At 40.1% G+C, this 27,197-nt stretch overlaps 2 protein-coding genes across 2 annotated transcripts; both read right to left on the reverse strand.

Annotated features, from left to right (window-relative positions):
• Nucleotides 1–470: 470 nt before the first annotated feature.
• LOC134083607 (Fc receptor-like protein 5) lies at nt 471–9,449 on the reverse strand. Its single transcript, XM_062539818.1, has 4 exons — nt 9,181–9,449; nt 6,755–6,848; nt 6,588–6,642; nt 471–1,527 (listed from the first exon to the last, which is right to left on the reverse strand). The coding sequence occupies exons 1-4, from the start codon at nt 9,371–9,373 to the stop codon at nt 1,219–1,221; spliced, it is 651 nt and encodes a 216-aa protein (XP_062395802.1). The 5' UTR covers nt 9,374–9,449; the 3' UTR covers nt 471–1,218.
• A 13,027-nt stretch (nt 9,450–22,476) lies between these two features.
• Nucleotides 22,477–25,144, reverse strand: LOC134083639 (uncharacterized). The gene is made up of 5 exons (XM_062539821.1): nt 25,024–25,144; nt 24,481–24,574; nt 24,307–24,361; nt 23,755–24,158; nt 22,477–22,814 (listed from the first exon to the last, which is right to left on the reverse strand). The coding sequence occupies exons 2-5, from the start codon at nt 24,570–24,572 to the stop codon at nt 22,751–22,753; spliced, it is 615 nt and encodes a 204-aa protein (XP_062395805.1). The 5' UTR covers nt 24,573–24,574; nt 25,024–25,144; the 3' UTR covers nt 22,477–22,750.
• Nucleotides 25,145–27,197: the final 2,053 nt, after the last annotated feature.

Genomic DNA, 27,197 nt, shown 5'->3' on the forward strand with positions numbered 1-27,197 from the left:
AAGAGAATAGCAGCCTGAACAAAAATGGCCGAACGCGAGACAACATAGTGTTGTCACATAAGTGAGCGCAAAATAGCTCTAAACTAGCTTGTACCGGTGTGCTTTTGATCATGTAAAAATTCTGGGTGACAAAACACGCGTATTTAGGAAAAGTCGTGAACGTAGGGTCCTGGAATTTAATCGAGTGAAAAGATTTTTTTTTTTTTGTAATCGCTGCGGTCAAATGACCGCAGCCCGGCAGTTTTAGGTATATCTAGGTCAAACCCCCACGGCGCTTCTAGGAATACGCGTCAGCGGTCAAATGACCGGCGCTTGGCGCTTCTAGTGTTAAAAAGCTTAACATGTTTACCATGTTGTAAGTCGCTTTGGTTATAAAGCGTTTGCCAAATATAATGTTTACAGGTACAAAAAAACTCATACACATAAAGTAACATCTCCTCACTATCCGCCAGCTGCCTGTCCCCTGAATACATTGTGTTCAGCCAATAACCAACAAGATGCACATTTAGGAGAGTTTTAATTAGAGCTGAATGTTGGAAATTGTCCAAGGGATATCGCCGAGGCACCCTCCCTGTTCTTATTGAGTAACCCTTACGCAACAAGAAAATCTTTATCCATCAAAACCAGGTTCAGCATATTAAAGATTCTGGCCTTTGGCTCCCGGACTATGATAAGTATAGCTTACTGTCATCGCTATAGGTGGTATATTCAACTGAATTATGAAATGTTGGCTTAGCTTATTTGAGAAAGTATTTCAGAAGTATTTTAAGTATTTGAAATACTCTAAGTACAATCCCTCAACGTATTTTCTTACAAACTACATTTGATTTTTTCTAATCCTGCAAATATTACAAAATTATGCTACAGTAATTAAATACATATTTGAAATACATATAATTCAAATATTGCCCATGTCTGCTACACAACATGTACTGAACAGTATGAAACTTAAAAAAAACGATCTCAAATGTACCTCTTGTATAGCATACTTAAACTTTAGTGAAGCAACATTCACAGACTCACTTACAGCTCTCCCTAATCTTATAATCTAATGCTATTATATAAACATCAATGTATTTAAACTCTCATGTATAGTCCTAGATGGGATACTCATATATCTCCTAAAATAACACACATTGCAGTTTTGTTGGGAACAATTTACTTTGCTTTATATTTCTATGTGGAAAACAGAGGAGACTGCTGAAGTTTGTGATGAACCTAATTCTTATGGCATTTGGGGTTCAGGGTGTGGTAGACTGCATCAGGTTGGGTTGTGTTGGTGTTCAGAGTCTGGTAGACAGCATCAGGTTGGGTCGTGTTGGTGTTCAGAGTCTGGTAGACAGCATCAGGTTGGGTCGTGTTGGGGTTCAGAGTCTGGTAGACAGCATCAGGTTGGGTCGTGTTGGGGTTCAGAGTCTGGTACACTGCATCAGGTTGGGTGGTGTTGGGGTTCAGGCTCTGGTAGACTCCATCAGGTTGGGTGGTGTTGGGGTTCAGGTTTATCTGCATGTTGCCATAGTTTCCATCCTGATGTTAAATAATAGAAGTATAAAATCGAACATCTGAAATCTAGCTTTCCATGCACACTATTCCAAGATCTATTATCAAGAAAGCTAGCTCAATGCACATGGGTCCTTAACCAAGATGGCGGGCGGTATGGCAGGTGCTGCGCCGCTGCCTCACAGATATCGGAATATATCCTTATATCAACAACACCGTGCAATATTCGGAAACACCGCTAAAAAACAGGTGTCCAATATCAAGATCATCGCATGGATTGTTTTGTATGTCCTATCTCTTCTTGTTAATTCAGTCCGACCATGTTTGGGCACTCCAGTGAACCAACAACAACTTGTAGGTAACAGGCCTACCACGGACTACAAACATTTAGTGTTACCCTTACAAAAAGGATTGACTGCTGGGCAATTTGCGGTGTGCTGCAGTGTTCTTAATAATGGAAAAGCTCACTTGCATCGTATCAACTCAAAAAACAAAACTACAAAGTCTACCAAAGTTTCTTGGAAAGTCACGAGTTATCTACTCCTTACGCTACTACTTGTGGGAGACGTGCATGTAAACCCTGGACCTACGGTGCTGGATCTGGATGGAGATCAATATCAGTCAACTCCAAATGCTGTGAGCTCACCTTTTCCCGTCGGTATAACATCCTACGTTGAGCAAGCTGTGGCTGATGACGGTCGGTATGGCGGACTGGGTGAGTTCTCTGCTAATCCAGCATCAACATTGACAACTCTAAATCTTCCGTTCTATGCGCCATCAAATGTTGAAATGACGAGTGCCACTGTAACAGCGAAAAGCGTTAATCCTGCAATTAGGAAAAACCGCGGCCTCAGACTTTTCAAAACGGTGAACCAGGCGCGCATTCTCTGGGATCACCAAGCCAAACCCAGTGGACTTTTGGGTGGACATCTTAATATTCGAAGTGCCATGCCAAAAAGTGAACAGTTACAGCATCTCCTGCATGAATCCAACTTGGACTTTTTATGCCTGACAGAGACTTGGTTGCATAAACACTCTCCAGCTGACATTTTAAAAGTGCATGGCTATAATATGTTCCGTCAGGATAGACGTGCTGGTCGGGGAGGGGGGGTGCTATTTTTTGTGAAGGACAGTATAAAATGTAAACAAATAGAATGGTCACGTGATTATGACTTGGAATGTATAGGACTTCAATTAATACTTTCAGTACACATGTCATTCACTGTTATTGGAATTTATAGACCACCATGTGCTAAAAGTGCATTCTTTGAAGAATTAAATACCTTGGTCAAGGAATGTAATAGTAGGAAAGAGATTATTTTATTAGGAGATTTTAATATTAATTGGCTAGATAAAGTAAAGCGAAAGGTATTAAAAGGTTTGGCAAATGTATTTGATTTTCAGCAGGTCATTGAAGGCCCCTCAAGAATAACTGCCTCATCACAAACATTAATTGATCTAGTCTTCACCAATAGACCAGATAGAATAAAGAAATCCTACAACTTAGTCACTGGACTGTCAGATCATAACATGATTTTGATCAATAGAAAACTTAATAAAAGTAGGTTCAGTGGAACATCATGTAAAAAGATAGAACAATATAAAATCCCCCACAATAAGCTAGGTCATCTTAAAAAAGCGATTGAGGAAGTAAATTGGGATGATACTTTTTCTGAGCAATGTATGGAGAATAATTCACAATCTTTTATGACTAAACTTAGCAGTGTCATGTATGGATTTATGAGAAAGGTCAAACCTAGACCGGGTACTAAAAACCATCTACCCTGGTTGAATGATGAGTTACGGTCACTCATGAAACAGAGGGACCTGGCTCTGAAAATGTCCTTAAAAAATAAGTCTGAACATGAAAAGCGTTTATTTGTTACACTAAGAAATAGAGTTGTAAAGGAGATAAGACAAGCTAAAACAACATTCTTCATTAATGCCATTACAGACGCCAAGGGAAATGCAAAAGACATATGGAAAAATCTTAAGAAATTAACTGGAACATTTTGTAAACGCAATAACATAGAATTGAATATAGAGGGACGCTTTATCCATGACTCAAGTGTAGTGGCAACAGCTTTTAACACTTATTTTATTGATTCTATTAATGAACTGACAATGAACCCCCCTGTATCTAGTTACACTGCAACTTCCATAAACACTGATGCACCCATTCTGGCTTTTCAGGACATAACGAACTCTAAAGTACATAAGATTATCTCTTCTCTTAAGTGTTCTAGAGCAAAGGATATTTATGAAATGGATACCGTTTTTCTTAAATCAAACAAAGAGGCTCTTATCTCTTCTATTGTTAATATTATAAATCAGTCCATCAATGAAGGATTGTTTCCAAGCATATGGAAAACTGCTATTATTACACCAGTATTTAAAGCAGGAAATCCCATGATTATAAGCAACTACAGACCAATTAGTATCCTACCGTCAATATCAAAAGTGGCTGAAAAATGGATATCGGAACAGATTATAACACATCTTAACTCATTGGCTGCCAGCGATTTTCAGTGCAGAGCGCTCCATACTGCCAGACGTTTTACAGCATTTTGACTGTTTTTCCAAGATCCACCGAACGGTGAGCTTTATGACTATGTAAACACCGAAGGTACCAAATGAAAAAGTAGACTCTCTTCTTTCACCAGGAAAAAACGGCTTGTTTCTATCGTTTTCCGTTCTTTAGTAATCGTCAGTAGAATATGGGTTAGTTTTGCTAAAAACACCTGTTTTTGACCAAAACATGGAGAAAACGATCTTTTTGTGAAAATCAACTTTTTAACGTTAGCGTTTCAGTAGTATGTCAACCACGATTGCACTGTTATCTCGTCAGTCTCGTCAAGGTTGCTAGGGACTCTGATGGTCGCTAAAGACTCTGAACAGGATGCTAGACTTAGCAAGCTAGCACTAGCAAGGTTGTTGTTAGTCTATATCGCAATATCCAATGTAAATGGATCATACCGTTCACCTGTTTTCCATCCTTGATGTAAGAAGTAAGCATATTTATTCCCTGCATCGCGTGCAAACTAGATCCACTGTGGTCGATCTTCAGTGTGTTTGCTAGTTGTCTCTGCATGACTTGTGCACTCTAGGCAGATACTAATGATCCAAATGGCACTGTTGCCATCTAGAGGTTCGGATCGCTAGTGCACTCTGTTTACAAGCCTGAAACTCTGCCAGATCGTTCCCAAGCCCACCCAGGAGCCCTCCCCATTGAAAACGGCAATTGACGTCTATAGACGTCAATGGCAGTCAACGTATGTGTCTAAATTGACGTTTAAAGACGTCAATGGCAGTTAATGAGTTAATACATCTTCCTTTTCATTACATCCAATGCAGTTTGGTTTCCGCAGACATCACTCAACTGACACTGCAATATGTTTTCTTTTAGAGAATATAAAGGCTAGATTGGACAAGGGAGGTGTAGTGGGAGCCATCTACCTTGATCTCAAAAAAGCCTTTGATACTGTCAATCATGACATTTTAATTGCAAAGCTAACCAGATTTAATTTCTCATCCAATGTAATTGCATGGATTAAATCATATCTTTCAGAGCGGAAACAGTGTGTCCGTATAGGTGAGAAAATCTCTCAAGTAGTCAACAACGGCGTTGGAGTCCCACAGGGCTCTACCCTAGGCCCCTTGTTATTTAGTTTGTACATAAATGACCTTATTGATGCCTGTCCACCTGCTGTGTCTTGCCAGACGTATGCTGACGACACAGTCATTTATGTACATGCCAAAAACAAGAAAACTGCTGCTGATGAACTATCATCTGCTATGACTAATGTTGCTAACTGGTTAACCAGTTCATGTCTACATCTCAACGTTAGCAAGACTGTATGTATGTTTTTTTCAAAGTCTGCAAATAAGGAACCAGAACCTGTTGTACTAGTTGCAGGGAGAAAGTTACAAGTTGTGAACGAATATAAGTACCTTGGTATAGTAATTGATTCACAACTCACTTTTAAAACCCAAGTGAAGAAGGTTGTACACAGAATAAAATTCAATCTTAACAATTTTAGATACATAAGGAATAATTTAACAACTGAAGCATCTAAGTTGTATATGCATTCTATGATACTGTCACACATAAACTACTGTCTTACCAGCTGGACACAGGCATCAAGAACAACTCTACAACCAGTAGAAAAGCTTTATAAGCAGGCTTTGAAAACACTGGATAAGAAACCAAATGCTTATCATCATTGTAATGTTTAAGCAAAATATGAGTTCCTCAACTGGGAAAACATGATTAAGCTTGCTGATATAGTGCTAGTCTATAAGATCTTTCATGGCTTAGCCCCACCTCCACTCAATGAGTTCATCAAGCAAAATCTAAACACAAGCACAAGATCCTTTACTAGAGGGGACTGCAAAATACCATACAGAAAAACAGCTTTTGCCCAGTCAGCCTTCTCTTACCGAGCTGCACACACTTGGAATACCATACCAATACAGTTTAGGAGCAGCACAAGTATAAACCAATTCACTAAATCCATAAAACAATGGCTACTGGACAAACAAATATGCACTCACAAGTAATGTGGTTTCACCATCTTTTTGTCTGCATTTGTGAGCTGTCTGACTGCCGTGTAAGCTCTGTGTTTAATCTATTTTATGTTTTATGTCTTTTATTTTTCCTTCCCATTCTCTTATGCTGGTATGTTGCTACATCTGTCATCCTAGTCTGTTTTCTGGCTATGTCAGTATGTAGTGCTTGTATTACTTGTGATTGTATGTCTGTATACATATTTTATGTTTTTTTTCTTCATCTGTCTTCTTTTAAACATCAACCTGCCAGGGACTGCAGATGGAAAATAGTCTATGACTAAATCTGGTGCATTTACATGTTCCATTGGGGCATGTTGATTAATGTACATTGTCCCTCTCTTAAATAAATAAAATAAAAAAAACATTGCACATGTCTGCCAGTGCAATGTCACAGAAGATCCTTGTCATGTTACAATGCAATCTAATATAATTCCATCTACTGTATGTCATGACACACGTTACACTGGAAAAAGAAAAGTCATTTTGATCGTCAAAGCAAAATAAGGATGTCATATCACCTGGTTGTCCTCAGCTGATGTTCTCGTATTGTTAGTAGCTACCTGTTTAGATTGCCTGTGCAAAACAAAGGAATACAGAAGATGATTAGAGTATCCTTCTGCATTGTCTAACTGCAGAGGAGGTCAGAGTTTACATTGTAGCACAGAGGTCTCTGATCTGATCTCACCTCAACCTGCATATGACACAGAGCAAAACCAGAACTCCACAGACCGCCACTCCAACCAGAATTGCTATCCATATGGTCTGGTCATGGGCCATAGCTGTGATTGGAAGGAAAACAAAAAAAATACTTATTCATTGGAAGAACTCTGTTTAATATATAGAATTTAATATAATAATATAATTTATTATACGGCTCTCTAGAATGTTGAGGGAGCTCCCATTCACTTTGAATGGGCCTCTCCAACGTTCTACCAGTCAGTTATTTTTGCTTATCTCCCTCAACAATGGAATTCTCTTCTCTGATTGGCTGATGGGGTGGCCATTAACTTTGTATAACCTGCTACCTTTGAAGTAGTTCCAGTATCACAATTGAATATTAATTCGCCAAAGTCGTTGCGAAGTTTAAATGAACTGTCACGTTGCATCCAAGCTGAAATACAGACGTGCAGAACCATAGTAACATTGTAGCATATGACGGAGGTGGATTGTAGCTAGTTGGATGCCATGTAGGCTATAAAAGTAGCGATCTTTCAAAGTTAAAGTTAATCAGAATCCTGGGATATGCCCGCTTGACAACAGGAAAGATAGAATTAACGACTGGCTTTTGGCCGTAGCAACCAGACATTTAGAACTAACGACTGGCCTTTGGCCATAGCAACCATCTATTTTAGAACTAGTAACGGCAGTTTTGTCCTGCAAGTAGAAAGTTGATATGTGGCGTAAATTAGTCCCACAGTCAAGACAGTTTTAGCGATGTTAACGGACGCAACGGTGGAATAAAATTATGTTCTAAATATACAGGTTATGAATACAAACGGGAGATAAGCGGGATAACGGCCTTCGAGGTCGACCGGTTCGATGGAAATAATGGCACGGCGGAGGTAACTCCGTCTCCGTGCTTCGCACGTCGCCGGAGTTCTAGACCTCCACCTAGCCATTATTTCCATCAAACCGGTCACCTCGTCGGCCGTTATCCCTTACATAATGACCGCTCCGAAGGTATAATGACCGCTGCCAATGGCAACGGGTTCACTCCGCTAGTTGTTGCGGAAGCCACAAAACGGTAGCCAAGTCATTGCTAAAGACACAGTTTATTTTCTCGTTTTGGCAAGTAGCCGTATAATAAGCGCGATAATGTATAGAACGCCGGTCATTATCGGAAAATAATTCCCTTCAGGACGAAGCAAAAGTTCAGTTCATCCTGTCGGGAATTATTTTCCGATAATGACAGGCGTTCTATAGCCTACATTATCCCTTACATAACATAATGTAATATCTTTATCCATTCAAACAATCTGTGAACCTCTGATCTCTGTATTTACTTGGACTAGGGCAGTGCCCGTGCAAGCAATATTTTCCAAGAAACATGTTACCCTATGACGTTGATGCAGGTAGATCATGTTAGATTGGTGATGATGTAGAATCAGGCCCGTGCAGTTAGAGCTTTTTACTGTCTTTGCAAAGTAAAAAAGTGAAGGGGAAAGGCGTCTGAGTGGCAGCTAATGGCAATATTAGACACATTACATACCCGTGCGTTTTTGCTGTTGTTGGTATTATTATTATTTATAGCCTAAAGTTAACTGCATGACCATGGCCATATGCCAGTGCTATGAACTCGGAGTGATGTTTGAATGAATGTTATGCCCGTAGCCGATGTCCAGATAGAGTCAAGAGCCGCTGTTTTAAATGCAAATTTTAACAGAATGCTACCGACGTGTGTGTCGGCCTGATCAGGCAACAGAAGCGCTAGGCAACCGCGGTTGTTGATTAGTAGCCTAGCCTAACCTATGCAACGTTACGTGACTGTAACAGCCTGCTTACCAACATGGGTGCATGTGTGTCGGACTCAGCTTAATTTATCCAACATGAACATCTTGAAACGGCCCGTTGGTTATATGAGACATCTTAATTTCCATGAATGGCAACACGTGAGTTTGTTAGCGACATTTTTTTCTATGCTGGACTGGAGTAAGCCAGAGTGAGAATTGGGGAGTGGAGTGTGGAAGGCAGGGGAATTGTGGGATTGCGGTAGAGTTGTATTTCGCTTAATTTAACGTCATCTTTGTCATTTTTTGTCCATAAACAACCAAACTTTGCACTGCACTCACGCATGTCCTTAGCAAGACCTGTGTGAAATTTGAGGTCAGTCAGATGAGCGGTTCGAGAGTTATGCGTGCCACAGACAGACAGACAGACAGACAGAATGACACACAGACAGACGTTCCTTCCATTAATAGATAGATAGATAGATAGATAGATATGTATAGTCATTTTTGACAACACCAAAAATGTGTTGTTGAACTCATTTCACCAGAAACATCAGGAGGGTCCTGTTGATCAATCTTACTGGCTGCTTGACAGAGATTATACAATCATTGATTTACACCTTTTGCCATTGATTTAAATCATTATAATCATTTGATTACTCACATAAAACCTCAAAAGTTACACCGGCAGAATCACGTTGACCAATCTTATTGTCTACTCGACAGAAATAGTCTCCACTGTCCTCAGTACGGATCTTGCTAAAGGTGAGTGTCTTCCCCTTTCCTGACTCCAGTTCTACGGTTCCATTCTTCTTGATCCAGGTGTATGTGTGTACTGGTGGATCAGCTTCACTCATGCAGGTCAGAGTCACATTACTTCCCTCTGTTATTTCACCAGATGGAACAGACACAACTGTGGTGTTCTTTGGAGGATCTAAAGAAGAGGACACAGGGAACAGTATGTGATGGGTCAGCATCCATCACTCATGCAGGTGAGGGTCAGTGGGCTTCCGTCTCATGTGTCATCAAATGGGTCAGACTTTATATTTTAGTGTGCTCTCATAAGAATCTTGATAAATACAAATAAATTATTTGATTCCCAGACTAATATACAATAGAGAATGAATAACCAACATAATTTGTATTATTATTATTACTAGTGCGGTGCCAGTGGAAACAATGTTTTCCAAGAAAGGTGTTGCCCAATGACGCTCATGCAGGTAGATCATATTAGATCGGTGATGATGTAGAATCAGGCCCGTGCAGTTAGTAGAGACTTTTCTCTCTTTGCAAAGTAAAAAAGTGAAGGGGAAAGGCGTTTGAGTTGCAGCTAATGGCAGTATTAGACACATTAGGCCTACATAGGCCTACCCGTGCATTTTTGCTGTTGTTGGGAAATGATAGCCTAAAGCAAACCGCATGACCATGGCCATGCCAGTTCTATGAACTCGGAAGTGATGTTTGAATGAATGTTATGCCTTTAGCTGATGTCCAGATAGAGTCAAGAGCGGCTGTTTTAAATGCAAATGTTAACAGAATGCTACCGACGTGTGTGTCGGCATATTGTTGCAAGATCAGCAATCTGATCAGGCAACAGAAGCGCTAGGCAACCGCGGTTGTTGAGTAGTCTATGCAACGTTACGTGACTTTAACAGCCTGCTTACCAACATGGGTGCATGTGTGTCAGGCTCATCATGTTTATCTAACATGAACAATCTTGAAACGGTCCGTTGTTTACGTGAGACATCGTAATTTCCATGAATGGCAATGGCAACACGTGACTTTGTCAGAGAAATGGGCTTTTTTTGTTTCTATGCTGGAGTAAGTGAGAGATAGGGGGAGTGGCTAGTTGTCCAAAAGCGACCAAACTTCGCACTGCACTCACACATGTCATTAGCAATACCTGTGTTAAATTTTAGGTCAGTCGGATGAGCGGTTCGAGAGTTATGCGAGTAACACACACACAGACAGAATGACACACAGACAGACGTTCCTTGCATTAATAGATAGATTATTATTAACTCAAATGGTTGTCTCTAGATCCATTGTACAAAAGCAACTCTGGTGGTTGTGGGGCCAGTAATAGCCTACAGCTGAAAGACAGTTGTGGCAACATCCTTACCAGCACCATAATACCATAATTTGTGCTACATTGCCTAAATAACTACCTCCCAATCATGTAGAGTCAGAGTGCTACTCACATAAAACCTGGACAAACACAGCAGGAGAGTCCTGTTGACCAATCGTATTGGCTGCTCGACAGAAATACTCTCCACTGTCCCGAATACGGATCTTGCTGAAGGTGAGTGTGTTCTCCTTTCCTGACTCCAGTTCTACAGCTCCACTCTTCTTGATCCAGGTGTATGTGTGTACTGATGGGGCAGCTTCACTCATGCAGGTCAGAGTCACTGTAGTTCCCTCAGTTATTTCACCAGATGGAGCAGACAAAATTGCTGTGTTCATTGGAGGATCTTGGTACAAATTGCAAACAGTTACACTATTACACCATAATCAAATATCACAACTTTGCCATCAACTTAAGATGTCACTGTCATTGGTTTTAAACATCATAAAAATAAACACAGGAAGATCTCTGTTGAACAATGGACCTGGCATTTTATCACAAAATCATAATGTGAAATTAGTGAATGTGGTCAAAATCAGGCTTTTCAGATCGCTAAAAACAGAAACCTGCCTATTTTATCTTGTTTTTGTAACCTTAGTTTACTAACACATAACTCAAAGTCTGTAATTTGGCGATGAGGGATCCCCAGGTCCTCTAACAGCACAGGTGTACATGGCTGTTGGTTACAATGGCTGATATTCAGTAATAGTAGTCTGGCAGCTTCTCTTCTTGGATCCTTAAAATTAGAAACTTTGCTTTTGGCATGATGACTTGTACTCACACATGACTTTCATCTTCATGGGTGGAGATGGGAGACCCTCATGTCCTCTAACAGCACAGGTGTAGCTGCCCTCATCTTTATGAGTGACTGGGTGGAGCTGCAGCTGGTTGTTGATGATCTGCTTCTTCTCTACAGGACGTCCATCTTTACTCCAGATGAATAAAGGGCTGTCGGGTAGATTACAGGTGGTTTTGCAGGTGAGAGTCACACGATTACCCTCAATCACTCTTTCTTGGCTAGATGAAACAATCTGCAGATCTAAAAAAAAAAGTATGAATATATATTTTTCATATGTGGATGTAAGTAATTTGACAAAAAGTATCATTATTAATATTATCATATTGATCCAGCTTGTGTTTATTTACCAGTTATTTTCAAAGAAATTCCTAGTGTGCTTGTCATTTTTTGTTTGTCTGCATTGGTGATAATTCTACAGTAATACTGATACTGTCCATCTGCTTTGGTTAGGTGAATCATGTTCAAAGAAGACTCCCTTTGTTTATTTCTACTGTCCACTGAGACCCTTTGCTCGTAAATTACATGTGCTGATAAATCAGAATGAACTGTGTCTTTGTTTGTCCAAAACACTTCTTTAACTGTTAGATAGCTCGGGTAGGTGTAAGAGCAGGACATGGTAACTGATGATCCCTCCAGAACACAGATGTGTGTAGCGCTGTATGTAACACTCCACCTTGGAACATCTGCACCACAAATCAGATATGAAACAGTGAATTAGGCGTGGCGTGATTAAATTCCCAAATGGACAGATACTAGAACACTTCACATTTGTATTGTGTCACCATGTAAGTCTTGCTGCATACATTAACCCTTATGTTGTCCTTGGGGTCAATTTGACCCCAAGCAGTGTTTAACATCATAAAATATATGGTTCACTTTTTTTGTTTTGCTTCAAGTTTCATGACTTTTCCTCATTTGAAGGGTACAACAGAGTAAACATGAAATTTGCACAAAAATATGTTTCCAATGTCCTGTAAAAAAAATAGTTACGTTGGTGGTATTGGGGTCAATTTGACCCCATTTTTATGAAACATGATGAAAATGAATATTTGACAAATTATGGATATTATTATTGTAATAGTATGAGAACATGTAGCTATTATCATTATTTCATATACAAGTACATATTACATATAAGTTATTTTGGCAGGTCTGAAAAAGTCCAAAAAGTCAGCCTTTGGGCTGTTGACACTGGATTGGCCATATTGCCAGTCAGGGTTCCAGGGTTCATAAAGGGGTGTGGGGGGGTGGGATTGTTTTGTAGGGCTTTTGATAGTGGTTATTACACTCTTGTTAAGTACCTACCACAAAAAAAAATTGGGTAAAAAAAATAATTTTAATCATTTTTGAGAGTTTTTTGTAGCTGGGGTCAAATTGACCCCAAGGACAACGAACGTCGTAAGATTTTAGGACAACATGAGGGTTAAAGTAACATTCTAATTTAGACATATGCATATTGGAGATGCTAAATAAATAGCTTGTGGCAATGACATTCTGTAACCATACCTATACCATACCATATAAATGAATTGTTATCAGACTGCATCTATGTGCTTCAGTAAATTTGTCTAAAACTAGAATGTTGTTTTTCTTTCTGCCATTTAGAATTTACACCTGTCCCATTGCTGATGGCTAATAGACACACATTCACACCAGGGAGATCTAAGAGTTCAAGGAAAGCTCCTCTAAAATGACAGAAAAAGGTGTTTGTTAAAATGTACCTGTATATACCCAATATTTATTATGCAAATTAAGTTTGATGGCTTTCTTATATGTTTGAATCAGCATTCCAAGTTTCATTCAAATCTGTGGCGATGCGGTTCAAAAGCGTGATGATTTCACATGAAATGGCCCTTCTGTCCACACACACACATACCCCTCACTGGTCACTCACCTTTACAGTTCCGCCATTTACCCGGTACATAGTTCTGGGTTGTGGCACACCAAAGATGTGACCAGTCCTCATAGGTGCAGTCACTATACGTATTGTTCTTATAGTGGAAGGGGAACACACAGGCCTCCTCTGAGGCTGTGCCCACAGTCACCATAGAAACTGCAGCAGAGAACATAGAGATAGGTGGCAGAGATGAGGTTAGTAAGCAATTGCAATCAATCCAAATAAAACAATAATCATATAAGATATTGGCACTTTTAACAGATCCATGCACAAAAAAACTAAACAAAACAGCCTCTCTGAGAGTGGGGCAGTGGGCTGGACAAAGGATTTCGGCATGATGATTGGAGGAACTGTTAAAGTGGGTGGACCCCGTTTTGATTGACAGTGTTATACATTATATTCAGATTTTGAGGCCTCAAAGGACAATATAGTAGCCTAGTAATACTAGGACTAATTGACTATTTGTATTCTCCTATTCCATTGATATTAAACATAGACTAGGCATGTACACAGGTACAGACAGGCATGCATGCACAGCCACAGCACAGCCACGCATGTGCACACACACACACACACACACACACTAACACAATCACAAAAATAACTGTTCACTCAGTGCAAATTCTGCATCCATTTTATATGCTCATCAAACTAAACATAGCCTGCCATAGTCTTTCTCTCTGTCTGTCATTTAAAATGGCCGTTGGTCCACACTGGTCCATCATTGATAGGACACAGCATATCACAAGATAAGCCGCTTTTATAAAGTTGAAAAAGGAGGAAGTTTGTCTCTCTCTAAACCGTTGACAACAAGCATCTGTACTCAGCACTAAAAACTAGACAAACAAAAAAAACAATATTGCTGACATGTTTTGACCAGAAATAACTGTAACTCCTAATGTCAGACATTGACAGGAAGTTGCTACTTACTTGGAATCATGATCAACAGGCGCAGGAAAAGAAAATGCGATGTTTGTGTCATCATTGGGCCAGTTAGCTGTGAAATGCAAACATGTCTTAACCCTAATCACTTGTGTTACTGCATGCCAATGGGTTTTCCCGACATTAGGGGGTGTGTACTATAATGTATGCCTTGCACCTAACCAGAATTTAATTGACCGGTGCCATGCATTGCTATCCATCGGTGCAGAAAAGTTAAACATTTCTCACCTCTTTAACAGAGGAAACGGGAGCAAAGCAACACAACAACATTTCAATACACTTCTGTATTGCTGACGCCAATGAAAAGTGAACAACACGCATCTCCATCACATTCAGTGCAAGCATGTGAGCACTGTCACACAATCAGTTTAATGCAGCAAATAATAAATAAGCTGTGCTAATATGTATGTGATTTAGATAAATAGAAAATCTGCAAAAAAGAGAATAATTACAGTGTATTTACTTTGCCTAGCTGATCTTGAATGGTGTCCTGTCTTCTCCGGAAAAGAACACTTTGGTTTGTCACATAGACGTCGTCATCGCTGCTGCAAAAAAATTGCACGGAAGGCAGCATGGGCAGGCTAGTGATCTACAGTAACTGCAGAGACGTTGAACATGTTCAACATGAGAAATGAGGAAGATGGGACTCCACTGTGACATATAGTAAGACCAGTCCAGTATTTTTAAATGTGTTGAAACCACATGTACTGCTAGCTGGTGCTTAAGAGGTCAGTGTGTACCTGCTCTTGAACAGTGCCCTGCATGTCTTCACCAGAAAAGAAGAACATTTAAGAAGCACTGAGCTCTAGTACCAGCTTTTGTTCAAATCTACACACCTATCACTACTGAAAGATGTAAGGCTCATTTACTTATACATTTGGACATGCTCAACATCGATTGTGCAGTTACTGTAAATCATCTTCATATGGGACTTTGATCAGATGCAGATTTACAAATCTTGAAGTTGATTCTCGAGCAACTTTCCTGAATGGTGGGTATTTTAACACTTTGAATGCCGCATCATATCAAAGACATGCCTTTCTGCAGTCCTGCATTCTTCATCCCATCCACAGTCCTGACATAACTGACTGCTGTTTCTGGAGGCAAGTAGAGCCATTTCCTGGTGCAGCGACTCAGGCAGCGACTTCTGCTCTGTCTGAGGAGGAGCAGAAGGGAGGGGGAGGAAGGGGAGGAGGTGATGGCAGATAAAGAGGTGGGGGTGGTGATGGGGCTCTGATGCTGTTGGATGATAAACTACTGTACATGACGAGTTTAGAATATGTTGTCATCTACTTGGTGGTGGTCATTGTAGGCATTGCAATGTCTAAAGTTTAAACAAATCTTTTTGACAAATCAATCAAGAACTTGGCAAATAAATTGTCACAACTGTGAGATGACTTGGGTTTACAAACCTACCCAGTGACCTGCACATGTATGAATAAGATTTAGATGTTCTCTTTGTTTGCTGTTTTTTTTTTAATTCAAAATATAGGGTTTTCCCCCTATTTTTGTTGGCCTAGCCTATGGAAAACTCAACTGGCAATAAGTTATAATTGACAACCATAAATTAATCCCACAGGCTTCTTTTAACCAAATATTTTTGACTTTCTTAGGCCAAAAACTGAATGTTTTATATTATTACAGTTTTCTAAAATGCATGGTTCCGGTCTTTGATTATGATTGGTTGAATCACGTTCAATGCAATTGTAAATCCTAGTATAACCACACACCTTGACCGCATTTCGTTCTATAGTAATGCACTACCACAACTAGAAAAAAAGTTGGAGTTCATCTCAATGTTGGTGGAAGAATGATTATCTATGAATACATCGTTACATTTTGCGTTGCTATGCCTTTGTTTCATGATATCTTGCTAGATCGAAGAAGTAACCATTTTAGGAAAGCAATAAGCCACACGATTCCGTGGTTCCGCTTCGCGTCGTGCCAAACAACGCCCCTTAGCTGTTCTAAATTCAGCATAAACCACAGCCTCTCGGGGCGTATTCTGTAAATTTACATTTTATCACACACGATATCTTTCTTCTTAGAAAAAGAAATGAAAAACATTTTGGTGTTGCTATAGCCAGGGGCGTAGCCAGAGGAGTGGCTCCCGGTGGCACAGGCCACCCTTGAGATTCAATTGGCCACCCCAGGTGCCACTCCAAAATCCTAGTCTACGATTCGCCATTACAGTTTTTTTCAATCGTTTACACACAATTTCTGGTACTTGAGACACAATTCCAGTAATATGTAGCTCATGCACCAACCTCCTGAACCGATTCTGCTGAACTATAAGCACAATTTCGGCTTTACACTCAAATTGCAGTTCTATAACACACTGTTTTCAAAACACTACACACAATTCTGTGCATTAGACACAATTTTCATGAAGAAAATCTCTTGTTTTCACAAAGAACACACTGCCATTCAAATTCTAAAGCTAACTGCCCTACCATGCACACTGACTCATCAGATGGGCAAACTCCTGTCACACAGTCTTACAATTAACAATCAGAGCTTTAGTATTACAGTAGTAGTACAGGCAGAGGCAGATCCAGAGGAGTGAGAGTAAGAGGAGGAGGATGGGGAGGCCAAGGACCGTAATCTCTGATGAGATCCGAGCCACTAGAACATTGCAGTGCTGCGTATCAATACAGTACAGTACCGGACAGTACAATACAGCTCAATGAGCACAGTAGTACAGTATTGCCTGTGGGCTGTTCTGTAGGACTGTAAAAATAAAGTATGTTTCAAGTATTTGGGGAAAGTACTGTAATCCTACTTTGTATTCCTACATAGGTTACAGTATTTTACTATTTGTTTGGCAGCCGAAAGATTACCAACACAAGGGCTTCTGTCTCCTGAACAGGAAACTGAATTCATGTAGCCTGGCACGCCCTCCCAGTGACGCAACGCCTTCAGGCTTTTGCTGCTGGTCTGGTCAACTGCTCATTGAGAAGGATTTCTGAGTTCCCGAAATCTGCGGAACTGCCCCCTTTGGTCGAGAACCAATCAACTTTGAGCAGCTCCAACGGCTCTGGGTAGAGGCGTGTTCAAGGCAGAGGAAAGAGTGTTGTTATTGGTTTAAACTCGGCAAACCGCTTTCTGACATCTACCAGTAGCAAATCGAGGCACTTAAAGGAGGCGGGTCAACCAGCGCTTGCAAGAAACCGTGTTAGCACAAGCTGTTGGTCAGACTAAAGTCTCGCAGAGCCTTTGAAAGTCGATGGTAATCAGGCTAGAATTCATGAGCATTGTCCTAGAAAAAATGGCATAACATTACGGGAAATACAAAGAAAAATAATAGAAAACAATGAGATATTTCAAAATGCATATCAACTTACTGTATCAGCTTATCTACTGTTTGTAGTACTGTTTGTAGTGTAACACTGAACGTAAAAAAGGCCCAAGTCATTATAATGAATGGAGAAGAAGTGTTTTCAATTCATCGCAGTGTTTTACACTGAGCACATCAGTGTTCAACTGGTCCTTGTAAATGTCTTGATATATGATGGTTTGTGTGTGTCTCTTGAGAACAAAAGAGCATTTTGAGGAGAAATTACATTGTTTTGAAGGTAAAGTGTCATTTTGCAGGAGAATTGTGGAGTTTTGCCCATTGTGTGTGTTGTTTTGGATTTGTGTGTAGAGTTCTGAGAATATGAGGCATGTTTTCAGAAAATGTGTGTTAACAATTGAGAAAAACTGTAACAGTCAAAGGCGAGACCTTTTTTGATGCACTTGCAGCGCACTAGTTTGAAATATCAGAGTTCAGAAATATAAGCAATCTAGCAAACATGCTAGCAGTTATAGGCTACATGGCTCATTGTTTTTAGCATGTGAGCTTACAATAGGCCTGCTTGCACTAACATGCAAACATATACAGTATTTACCTATCGAATCTGCCAGTGCCCTTTTGGCATTTACAGTATCTTATCACACACACACACAAAACCCAGTATTGCGACTGTGGAATCACGTCATGTAGGCACATTTTTATATCTACCAATTCTACCTACTCAGCCAACACTGAGTATATGTTGTATCATGAATAGTCTATTGCCCTAATGTAATATTGACATTGTGGAAAGTTTACATAGCTTAGGCCAGACATAACTGGTGGGTCGGAACCCAAAAGTGGGTTGTGGTACTGATCTGAGTGATGGGTCACGGAGCTTGTTGCTAAAAATAAATTAAAAATCGCCAATTTAAAATGTCAGGGTTTGGGTTAGGGTTGTCAGTCATTGCCATGGCATGGACATAGACAATGACAGGTCATGTTAGATATAATTTTAGGGAGCTAATTATGACCGCCGCTAGCGTAGCTAGCGAAGCGGTCATATTGTTGTTGTCAAAGCTTTTTTTTTTTTTTTTTTTTTTTATTCTTTTTTCCCGTCATTTTTCGTCAACGATTCCCGGGACACCGTAACACCGGAGCGCATGAAACTTGGTGGGCATGTAGCCCCAGTAGAGTTCTATGGAAAATTTTCGTTTCGTCCCCGGGGGTCACTCCACCCCCGCGCTGCCCCCGCCCGAAGCCCAAAAATGACAGTTTTTCCTACATAACTACCTGAACCGTGGCACCGAGGATGACAAAATGTTTATGGTATGTTGTTCTCTAGAGCTTGCATCAACTTAGCTTATAACCAGTCATTTGTGATTTGCCCCCCCATCCTAAAAATTGAAAATGCAATGTAATATTGCTTTAATTGCCCCTATCTTCAGATGAGATGTTATGAACTGCACCAAATTTCATGTGTATGATTAACCTGACACCCTCTGGGAGTATGCCAAGTTTTGTGGAATTTCATCCATGGGGGGCTATAAAATAAATGGATTTATGTGTACATTCAGGACTGTATACCCATCGGCCAGTAGATGGTGGTATTATCTTGAGTCTAAATCCCCCCCTGGGGATTTCAAAAACTGTTCCAAACATCTCAATCTCTGCTAGTTTTTGTCCTAGAAACATATAAGTGACACCATTAGAAACCTTTAATCAACTAGTTTCCAAATATGTTTTAAAAGAGAATGGTTGCTCTGGGTGCAACAAACATGCAGGAACACACACACACACACACACACATATAAATACACACATATAAATACACACACACACGCATACCTACACACACACGCACCACTACATACACACATGTACATAAAACATTATACAAACACATGCACAAACACGCCCACACGCATGCACACATACACCCTTACACACACACACACACACACACCTACACACACACACACACACACATGCACACACACATCTTTGAGTACATTTTGTGAGACCACCGGAGCTGAGAAGTGAGTGTGTGTGTGATGTACTATAGTGTGTGGGTGCGTTTCTGTGTGCCCATCTGTGTGTTTGCATGTGTGTATATGTGTGTATGTGCATGTTCTGTGTGTGTTCTCTTTCTTTCTCTCTCTCTCTCTCTCTCTCTCTCTCTCTCTCTCTCTCTCTCTCTGTGTCTGTGTTATCTGTGTGTATTCTGTGTGTGTTCTCTCTTTCTCTCTCTCTCTGGGTGTGCCTGTGTATGTGTGTTTGTGTGTGTGTGTGTGTGTGTGTGTGTGCGAGTGTGTGTGTGTGAGTGTGTGCCTGTGTATGTGTGTTTGTGTGTGTGTGTGTGTGTGTGTGTGCACACGCGCGCATGTGAGTGTGTGTGTGTGTGTGTGTGTGTGTTATCTGATATTGGAGTGACAGTGACGGCAGAGAACACAGTGAACATATACTCAGAGACACATTAAACACACACACAAGCAGACACACACTCACACTAGACAGAGAAGCACTCATACACAAAAGCAAGCGCACACATGCACACACTCATTTACATACATAAAAGTTGCAGTAGGGATGGAGTAGGCGATGGAAACACAAGCGTGTTGATATTTGCGGAGAGAATGTGCAGGACTGAGCGGCGGTCATATTGTGTATCGCTTTGCGGTACATCTAGTTTTATAAAAGTATGCATCATTTTAAGATATCATGTTAAACAAGTTGGCTGCAACCCTTAATACTTGAAGTAGAAAATGGATTCACTTAAATTGAGGACAAAATAAGACAGAAACCCTCTGTGTGTGGGGTGGGGTTTTTTCTCACTTCCACTTTGTAGCGTGAGAGATGTCAAGTATGGCGTGTGGTGTGAGAATGGGTCAAATAGTGTGACTGTCAAGCTCAAAGTGTGAGAGTATGGTCTTTGTCCTTCAATTTAGAAGTGTGGTGTTTGGTGCATGGTTTTTGGGTTTTACTCATGCATGTGTGCTAATTTAACAACTTGAGCCTGTTTCTGTTTATCTAGATGCCACCCTTGAATTAACCAATGCCCCACTAGGGCCACCCTAGTTACAAATCTCTAGAATCGCCACTGGCTATAGTTACAGCTAAACCCCTGTCCCTGAGTAGACGTTGGAACTGGAGTAGCCACATGCATACAAGAATATGGCACCTGTTGAAGATACAGTAGATACTAGAATAATGTTTTCTCAGATCAATGTTTATTTGAGTAATGTACGCAAGTCAGTGTGTGTGTGTGTGTGTGTGTGTGTGTGTGTGTGAGACATAGTGACATAAAGTAGAGGGAGACTGTGTGTGTGTGTGTGTGTGTGTGTGTGTGTGGTAACAAAAAAGATGTAATCACAACACAGCAGGTAGGTAAATCTTAACTATGTCCAGTCTGGCATGGAGGGGGGTGGAGAGGATGGTGGAGGACTCGGGCAGGAGATGTAGTGAGTGTGAAGGAGGTGGAGTATATTACAACAATGCTGCAGTTAATTATGAGAAACATGTCTTTTACACGGATATGTATGAACAATTATTGCCTTCACATTTCTGAGATAGGGATGACATTCATATTTATAAATATTACATTCAAATGTGCATATGTCTTAGAAATGAATGACATACAACACACAATTGTAATTGCAGGTCATGTACTTAACATGGGATGTGAAAAGAGCCTGGGTGTGAGACAGAGAAAATAGAAGTACAGCCCTGTCCGCTACATAAAATATAAGTAAAGCATGTTCAGATTCACTCTGAAGGTTAAGTCCTTATGTCCTTATGTTAAGTCCTTAATCAGTGTTGATTTTGGTTTCATTTACAACACCTGTACAAAGTAGAGTTTCTTGTGTTTTTTGCACTTAAAGCAACACTATGTAAGTTTTGCTCTTGGGGTCCCCCTACAGTTGGGAAACGGTAATTTATTCTACTTATGTCGTAAAATCTATCACGGTTACACCAGAAGCAAGTTAGACATAGGGTACAGTATAGGCTAGACTTGAGGCTGCACATTAAATATTAAATTATGTGGTAGGCTACTACAATACCAGTTATGTGATACATTTGTAAAACTAGGCTTTCAGCTCAGGTCTGTGCACGTTCTCGGTATTAGGATGATGTTGGTCATTGTTGGTCAATTACTTAGCCTATTTAAAAAAAAAAAAAAAAAAACGATTACGATATTTATGAGCAATAGCGTAGCCTAATCTAGGGTGGTCATTTTTAGTGTCTTTATAACATAAAAAAAAAATCGATGGTCACCAGATATTGTAGCCTATTTTATGGTATTCACGTCCATAGTGGCATAGCCTATATTTACACGCCCAAAATGTTTGGAGAGGCAGAGCTCTTATAATATGATGACAGAATCTTACACGTGATAACTTTGTTTTTCAAGATCATTGTTTGGTCAGTAGCCTATAGGTAGATTTACACGTTGAGCTATAACTAGCACACATAACCAGCTCCCGTGCAGTTTGGTTGGCAGCATGATGACACTAGATGACAGAGCTAGGATACACGTGCTTTTTTTGATAAGCCGATTTCTGCAGGAGGAGTTCTCGTCTTGGGCAAACTCGGACTGCCTGCGTTGCGTGTGAAATGTATGAAACTATGCGTTGCGTGTGAATTGTATGAAACTATTCCAGGTAGCCTAGCCCATAGCATGCATTTCAGCATATCATCATATGAATAATTTCATGGGTTTTATTTTTTTTCAAACGCCAAAAGATCACGTAGCTCATGTTTATAAGCCATCAACTGTCTATTCAACGCTCGCACAGAATTTGAGGAAGTGGTGGGGGAAGTGTGCCCTATGCCGTAAAGCAGTCGAATTTTGTAGTTCTTTGGTTCGGACCGGTTCGTACCCGAACCCCAAAACTTACACAGTGTTGCTTTAACACTGAATGGACAGAAAGAGGGACATGATATATTTGACTGAATTCACAAAACATGCATGAGATTAGAAGACAAATAGGCATAACAGTCATAAACTTAAAACGAAAAACTGAAACATAAAAAATCTTAAAAGATGAATACAGTGTATATATCTAACTTAATGCATGCATGGAAATAAGAAAAAAATATCTATGTTAAAAACAAATAGCAGGCATATAGTCTTTCAGCACTACACAAGTTTACTATACTGACTTTAACATGTTTGCTAATGGCTGTTTAGTTTATGTTATGCTCTCTTATGAACACTGCTGTAGATTACAGATAGCTCCCCCTCTGGCTGGTCAAGAGAACTGCAGGGAAACATGAGCACAGTCACAGAGGTTAGCGTAACAGCAAACAAGTTAAACATATAGGGCCCAAGTTTGAGAATCACCTCCCAGCAGACAGTTTGCAACTATTTGATATGCAATTTACTATCCATGATCCAAATCCATATAAACAAATATGTTTATACTTACTTACTTTATATGCCTTCCGTTTAACAAAGACATTGATGCATACATCAAAATTCATGGCTACACGCATTGCTAACGCCACCAGCAGTGACAATAACGTCTGACGATGGGTGACAAAGTAAAAACATGACGTTTAGTTCATTAGGTTAGCTACAGTGATTGGTGACACATATTGGCATATCGAACATTGAGGCTGCAGAAGAGATAAATTGTGTAAATTATCTCTTACTTTCATTTGGATGTGGAATAGGCTACGCCACAAGACTGAAATCCCAATGCTCTATGACAGTGATATTTTCATCAGTGATGATAACCTACTCCAAGCAGCCTGATTGACGGGAGGCCCTTCTGTCAGTTGCCCAAATTCCAGATGGCCAGTCCATCACTGAAGGTATATTGCTCAACACTGCTATTGGTCGACTTTAACCGAATGTTTTATTAATTGAATTCAGCCTGGCTCTGCCCACTCTGTGTGAGTTCCCGTTACCACAGAGAGATTGCATTCTTGAACTTGGGCCCATAGAGAAACACGTATGAAACGTGAACAAAAGTGGAATAGGAGGCATGAAAAATACAGGTTAAGTAAGGATTACATAATAAATAAATTATTAATTTTCTGAAAAGCTAAATCAAATTAATTTTCTCCAAAGTATTATAAAAACTATACAAAGGCAAACTATACATTGATTAGCCAATGTTTGTTTTAACCACACTGAGAGATTAAAAAGAATTTGATGACATTGATAAATAAGATCCAGTACAGTACAGTACATACCCTTTGACACCACCTGGCTTTTTGAACTGGACACTGGCATACTGGACATCGTCATCCTCCTGAGTTCCTGCAGTCTGTCTGGAGCGTTTGGGCTGGACACTGGCGTACAGGGCGTTATCCCCCTGAGCTCCAGCAGTCTGTGTGGGGCCGTGGGGCTGGACACTGGTGTACAGGGCTTTATCCCCCTGAGCTCCAGCAGTCTGTGTGGGGCCGTGGGGCTGGACACTGGTGTACAGGGCTTTATCCCCCTGAGCTCCAGCAGTCTGTGTGGGGCCGTGGGGCTGGATGGTGGAGTAGTGAACATCATCCTCTGCTCCTCCTGTAGCTTCAACACTGTTGGGACCAGCAGCTCTGTCCTGCCCAGGCCTCTTGAAGTCGATGTTGGAGTACAGAGCATCATTATCCTATGACAGGGAAGATTATACTGTTAAGTGTGATTAGCTTATTTTTGGCTATGGCACATCATGACAGTGTTCATGTCACACTACACATGTTGACAAAAGTGGCAACATTTTGACTGTCAATGTCTAAAGCCGGGAGCAGCCATGTCACCTGTTTGTCTTCACCTGATGTCCTATTACTGTTTGTTGCCACATTTTTACTTTGCCTATATGGAAAAACAAAAAGTACATATTACGAGGATATCGTGAGAATCCTTCTGCATTGTCTAACTGTAGAGGAATTCAGAGTTTATATTGCAGCACTTTCTCTCTCCTCTGATCTCACCTCAACCTGCATATGACACAGAGCAAAACCACAACTCCACAGACCGCCACTCCAGCCAGAACTGCTATCAATATGGTCTGGTCATGGCCCATAGCTGTGATTGGAAAGAAAACAAAAATCACATATTCATTGGAAGAACTCTGTTTAATATATAGAATCATTTAATATAATAATATAATATAATATAATATAATATAACATAATGTAATATCTTTGTCCATCCAAACTTACAATCGACGAACAATCTTGAATCTTGAAAAAAACGAACAATCTTGAATTTCCCCTTGGGGATCAATAAAGTATCTATCTATCTATCAAACAATCTATGAACCTCTGATCTCTGTGTTTACTGTGTTTATGTATAGTTATTTTTGACAGCACCAAGAACTTTATGCTTTAAAATGTGTTGTTGAACTCATTTCACCAGAAACATCAGGAGGGTCCTGTTGATCAATCGTACTGGCTGCTTGACATGGATTAAACAATCATTGATTTACATCTTTTGCCATTGATTTAAATCATCATAATCATTTGATTACTCACATAAAACCTCAACAGTTACATCAGGAGAATCATGTTGACCAATCTTGTTGTCTACTCGACAGAAATACACTCCACTGTCCTCAGTACGGATATTGCTGAAGGTGAGTGTCTTCCCCTTTCCTGACTCTTCTTCCTGGTCTTCCTGACCTGACTGTTCTACAGCTCCACTCTTCTTGATCCAGGTGTATGTGTGTACTGGTGGGTCAGCTTCACTCATGCAGGTCAAAGTCACTGTAGTTCCCTCAGTTATTTCATCAGATGGGGCAAACACAATGCTTGTGTTTTGTGGTGGATCTGGTGAAAATGACATAGAAAACAGTAAATTGTAAAACGTTTGTCTAGATCAGGGGTCGGCAACCTTTGAGACATCCAGTGCCAACTTCAAAATTTCTAGTCAAAGAGTGTGCCACTATCATCAATTTTTATCTGGGGTTCGTAGTTTGTCACTTTTAATTGTAAACACGACTCGGAATTGTCCGTGGTCAAACGGCTGCCGATAGGGCTGAGCACACTATTCATATGCGAAAATACCTGCTCACACAGGTATGTTGAGCCGAACACTGAAAAGAGGGATTGGAAGATCCTGCTGTCAGTCTGAGATTTTTTTTTTTTTTGCTGATGCTGGTGGCGCGTGCCAGTGATTATGCCTCGGCGTGCTAGCAGTGGCACCCGTGCCATAGGTTGCCTACCCCTGGTCTAGATACACTGGCATGATTGTTAAATAATAAGGTAATTTAAAAGCACACAAGTGACATAGCAATGTCAGCTACACTTCCATTTATGTTGATTTATAAAATTACTCACACAAGACCTTGATTGACACGGCATGAGAGTCCTGTTGACCAATCCCATTGGCTGCTTGACAGAGATACTCTCCACTGTCCTCAGTACGGATCTTGCTGAAGTTAAGTGTGTTCCCCTTTCCTGACTCCAGTTCTACAGCTCCACTCTTTTTGATCCAGGTGTATGTGAGTACTGGTGGATCAGCTTCACTCATGCAGGTCAGAGTCACTCTAGTCCCCTCAGTTATTTCACCAGATGGATTAGACACTACTGTTGTGTTCTTTGGAGGATCTAGAGAAGATGACAAAGGGAACAGTGTGTGATGGGTCAGCTTCACTCATGCAGGTTAGGGTCAGTGGGCTTCACTCTCGTATGTCATCAAATGGGTCAGACTTAATATTTTGGCGTGGTCTTATAAGAATCTTGATAAATACAAATAAATGATTCAATTCCCAGACTAATATACAATAGAAAACGAATAACCAGCAGGGTTTGTGTAATTATTATTATCATTATCATTATCATTATCATTATCATTATTAGAAGATTCAGAGGGAAGGTATGTCCTTCTAAAAGCAAACCTCTTTAACAAACCAATACTAATTGTCAACGTATATGCACCTAACGAAAACCATCTCCCTTTCTTCCAAGACCTCTCAGAACTTCTAACAACCTATAATAACATCTCAATCATTCTCGGAGGAGACTTTAACTCGGTCCCCCAACCTTCTATAGATAAATCTAGTCATCCCTCCAAATATGACTGGAAAATATCCAAAGCTCTAGTAGAACTGTGCAAAGGAATAGGGCTTGCTGATGTCTGGAGAATTATGCATAGTGAAGATAGAAACTACACATTCTATTCAAATGCTCACAAAAGCTATTCTAGAATAGATTCACTATGGGTAACTCAAGATATTTTAAGTAGCACCAATGACTCTAAAATTCATAACATAATATTTTCAGATCACGCCCCTGTCTCCCTGACATTTTGCTATACAACCAACCATTTAAAATCTCCAAAATGGTCACTAAATAACTCTTTGTTGTCAGACACTGACTTTAAGAGGATGATTACTAGAAACACAGAGCTTTTCTTTAAAGAAAATGTGACTTCAGAGATACGTTTTGGTACGATATGGGAAGCATATCAGGTGACTTGTCGCGGCTGGATAATTAGTTACTCGTCTTACAAGAAGAGATTGGCAAATTACCAGATAGAGAACCTGACTGTTAAGTTAAAATATCTGGAAAATAAACACAAGAAATCACCTGAAAATGACCAACTATATAAGGAATTGGTTAAAGTTAAATTGGAACTAAATGCATTTTCCAACGAAAAACTTAAGTTTGCTCTTTATCAGTTGAAAAGTAAAAACTATGAGATGGGT

This window comes from Sardina pilchardus, chromosome 1 (genome assembly GCF_963854185.1).
Source record: "Sardina pilchardus chromosome 1, fSarPil1.1, whole genome shotgun sequence".
NCBI classification, from domain to species: Eukaryota; Metazoa; Chordata; class Actinopteri; order Clupeiformes; family Clupeidae; genus Sardina; species Sardina pilchardus.

Bases quoted from the DNA above. Each gene is read 5' to 3' on its own strand.
- LOC134083639 (XM_062539821.1), bottom strand. From the start codon at position 24,572: ATGGGCCATGACCAGACCATATTGATAGCAGTTCTGGCTGGAGTGGCG. The intron at 24,159-24,306 runs GTGACATGGCTG...TCCCTGTCATAG, and splicing joins CATCAGGTGAAGACAAACAG to GATAATGATGCTCTGTACTC. The intron at 22,815-23,754 runs GTATGTACTGTA...GTTTCCCTGCAG, and splicing joins AAGCCAGGTGGTGTCAAAGG to TTCTCTTGACCAGCCAGAGG.
- LOC134083607 (XM_062539818.1), bottom strand. From the start codon at position 9,373: ATGAGTGAAGCTGATCCACCAGTACACACATACACCTGGATCAAGAAG. The intron at 6,849-9,180 runs GTGAGTAATCAA...TTCCAATCACAG, and splicing joins TGTAACTTTTGAGGTTTTAT to CTATGGCCCATGACCAGACC. The intron at 1,528-6,587 runs GTGATATGACAT...ATTTAACATCAG, and splicing joins CATCAGCTGAGGACAACCAG to GATGGAAACTATGGCAACAT.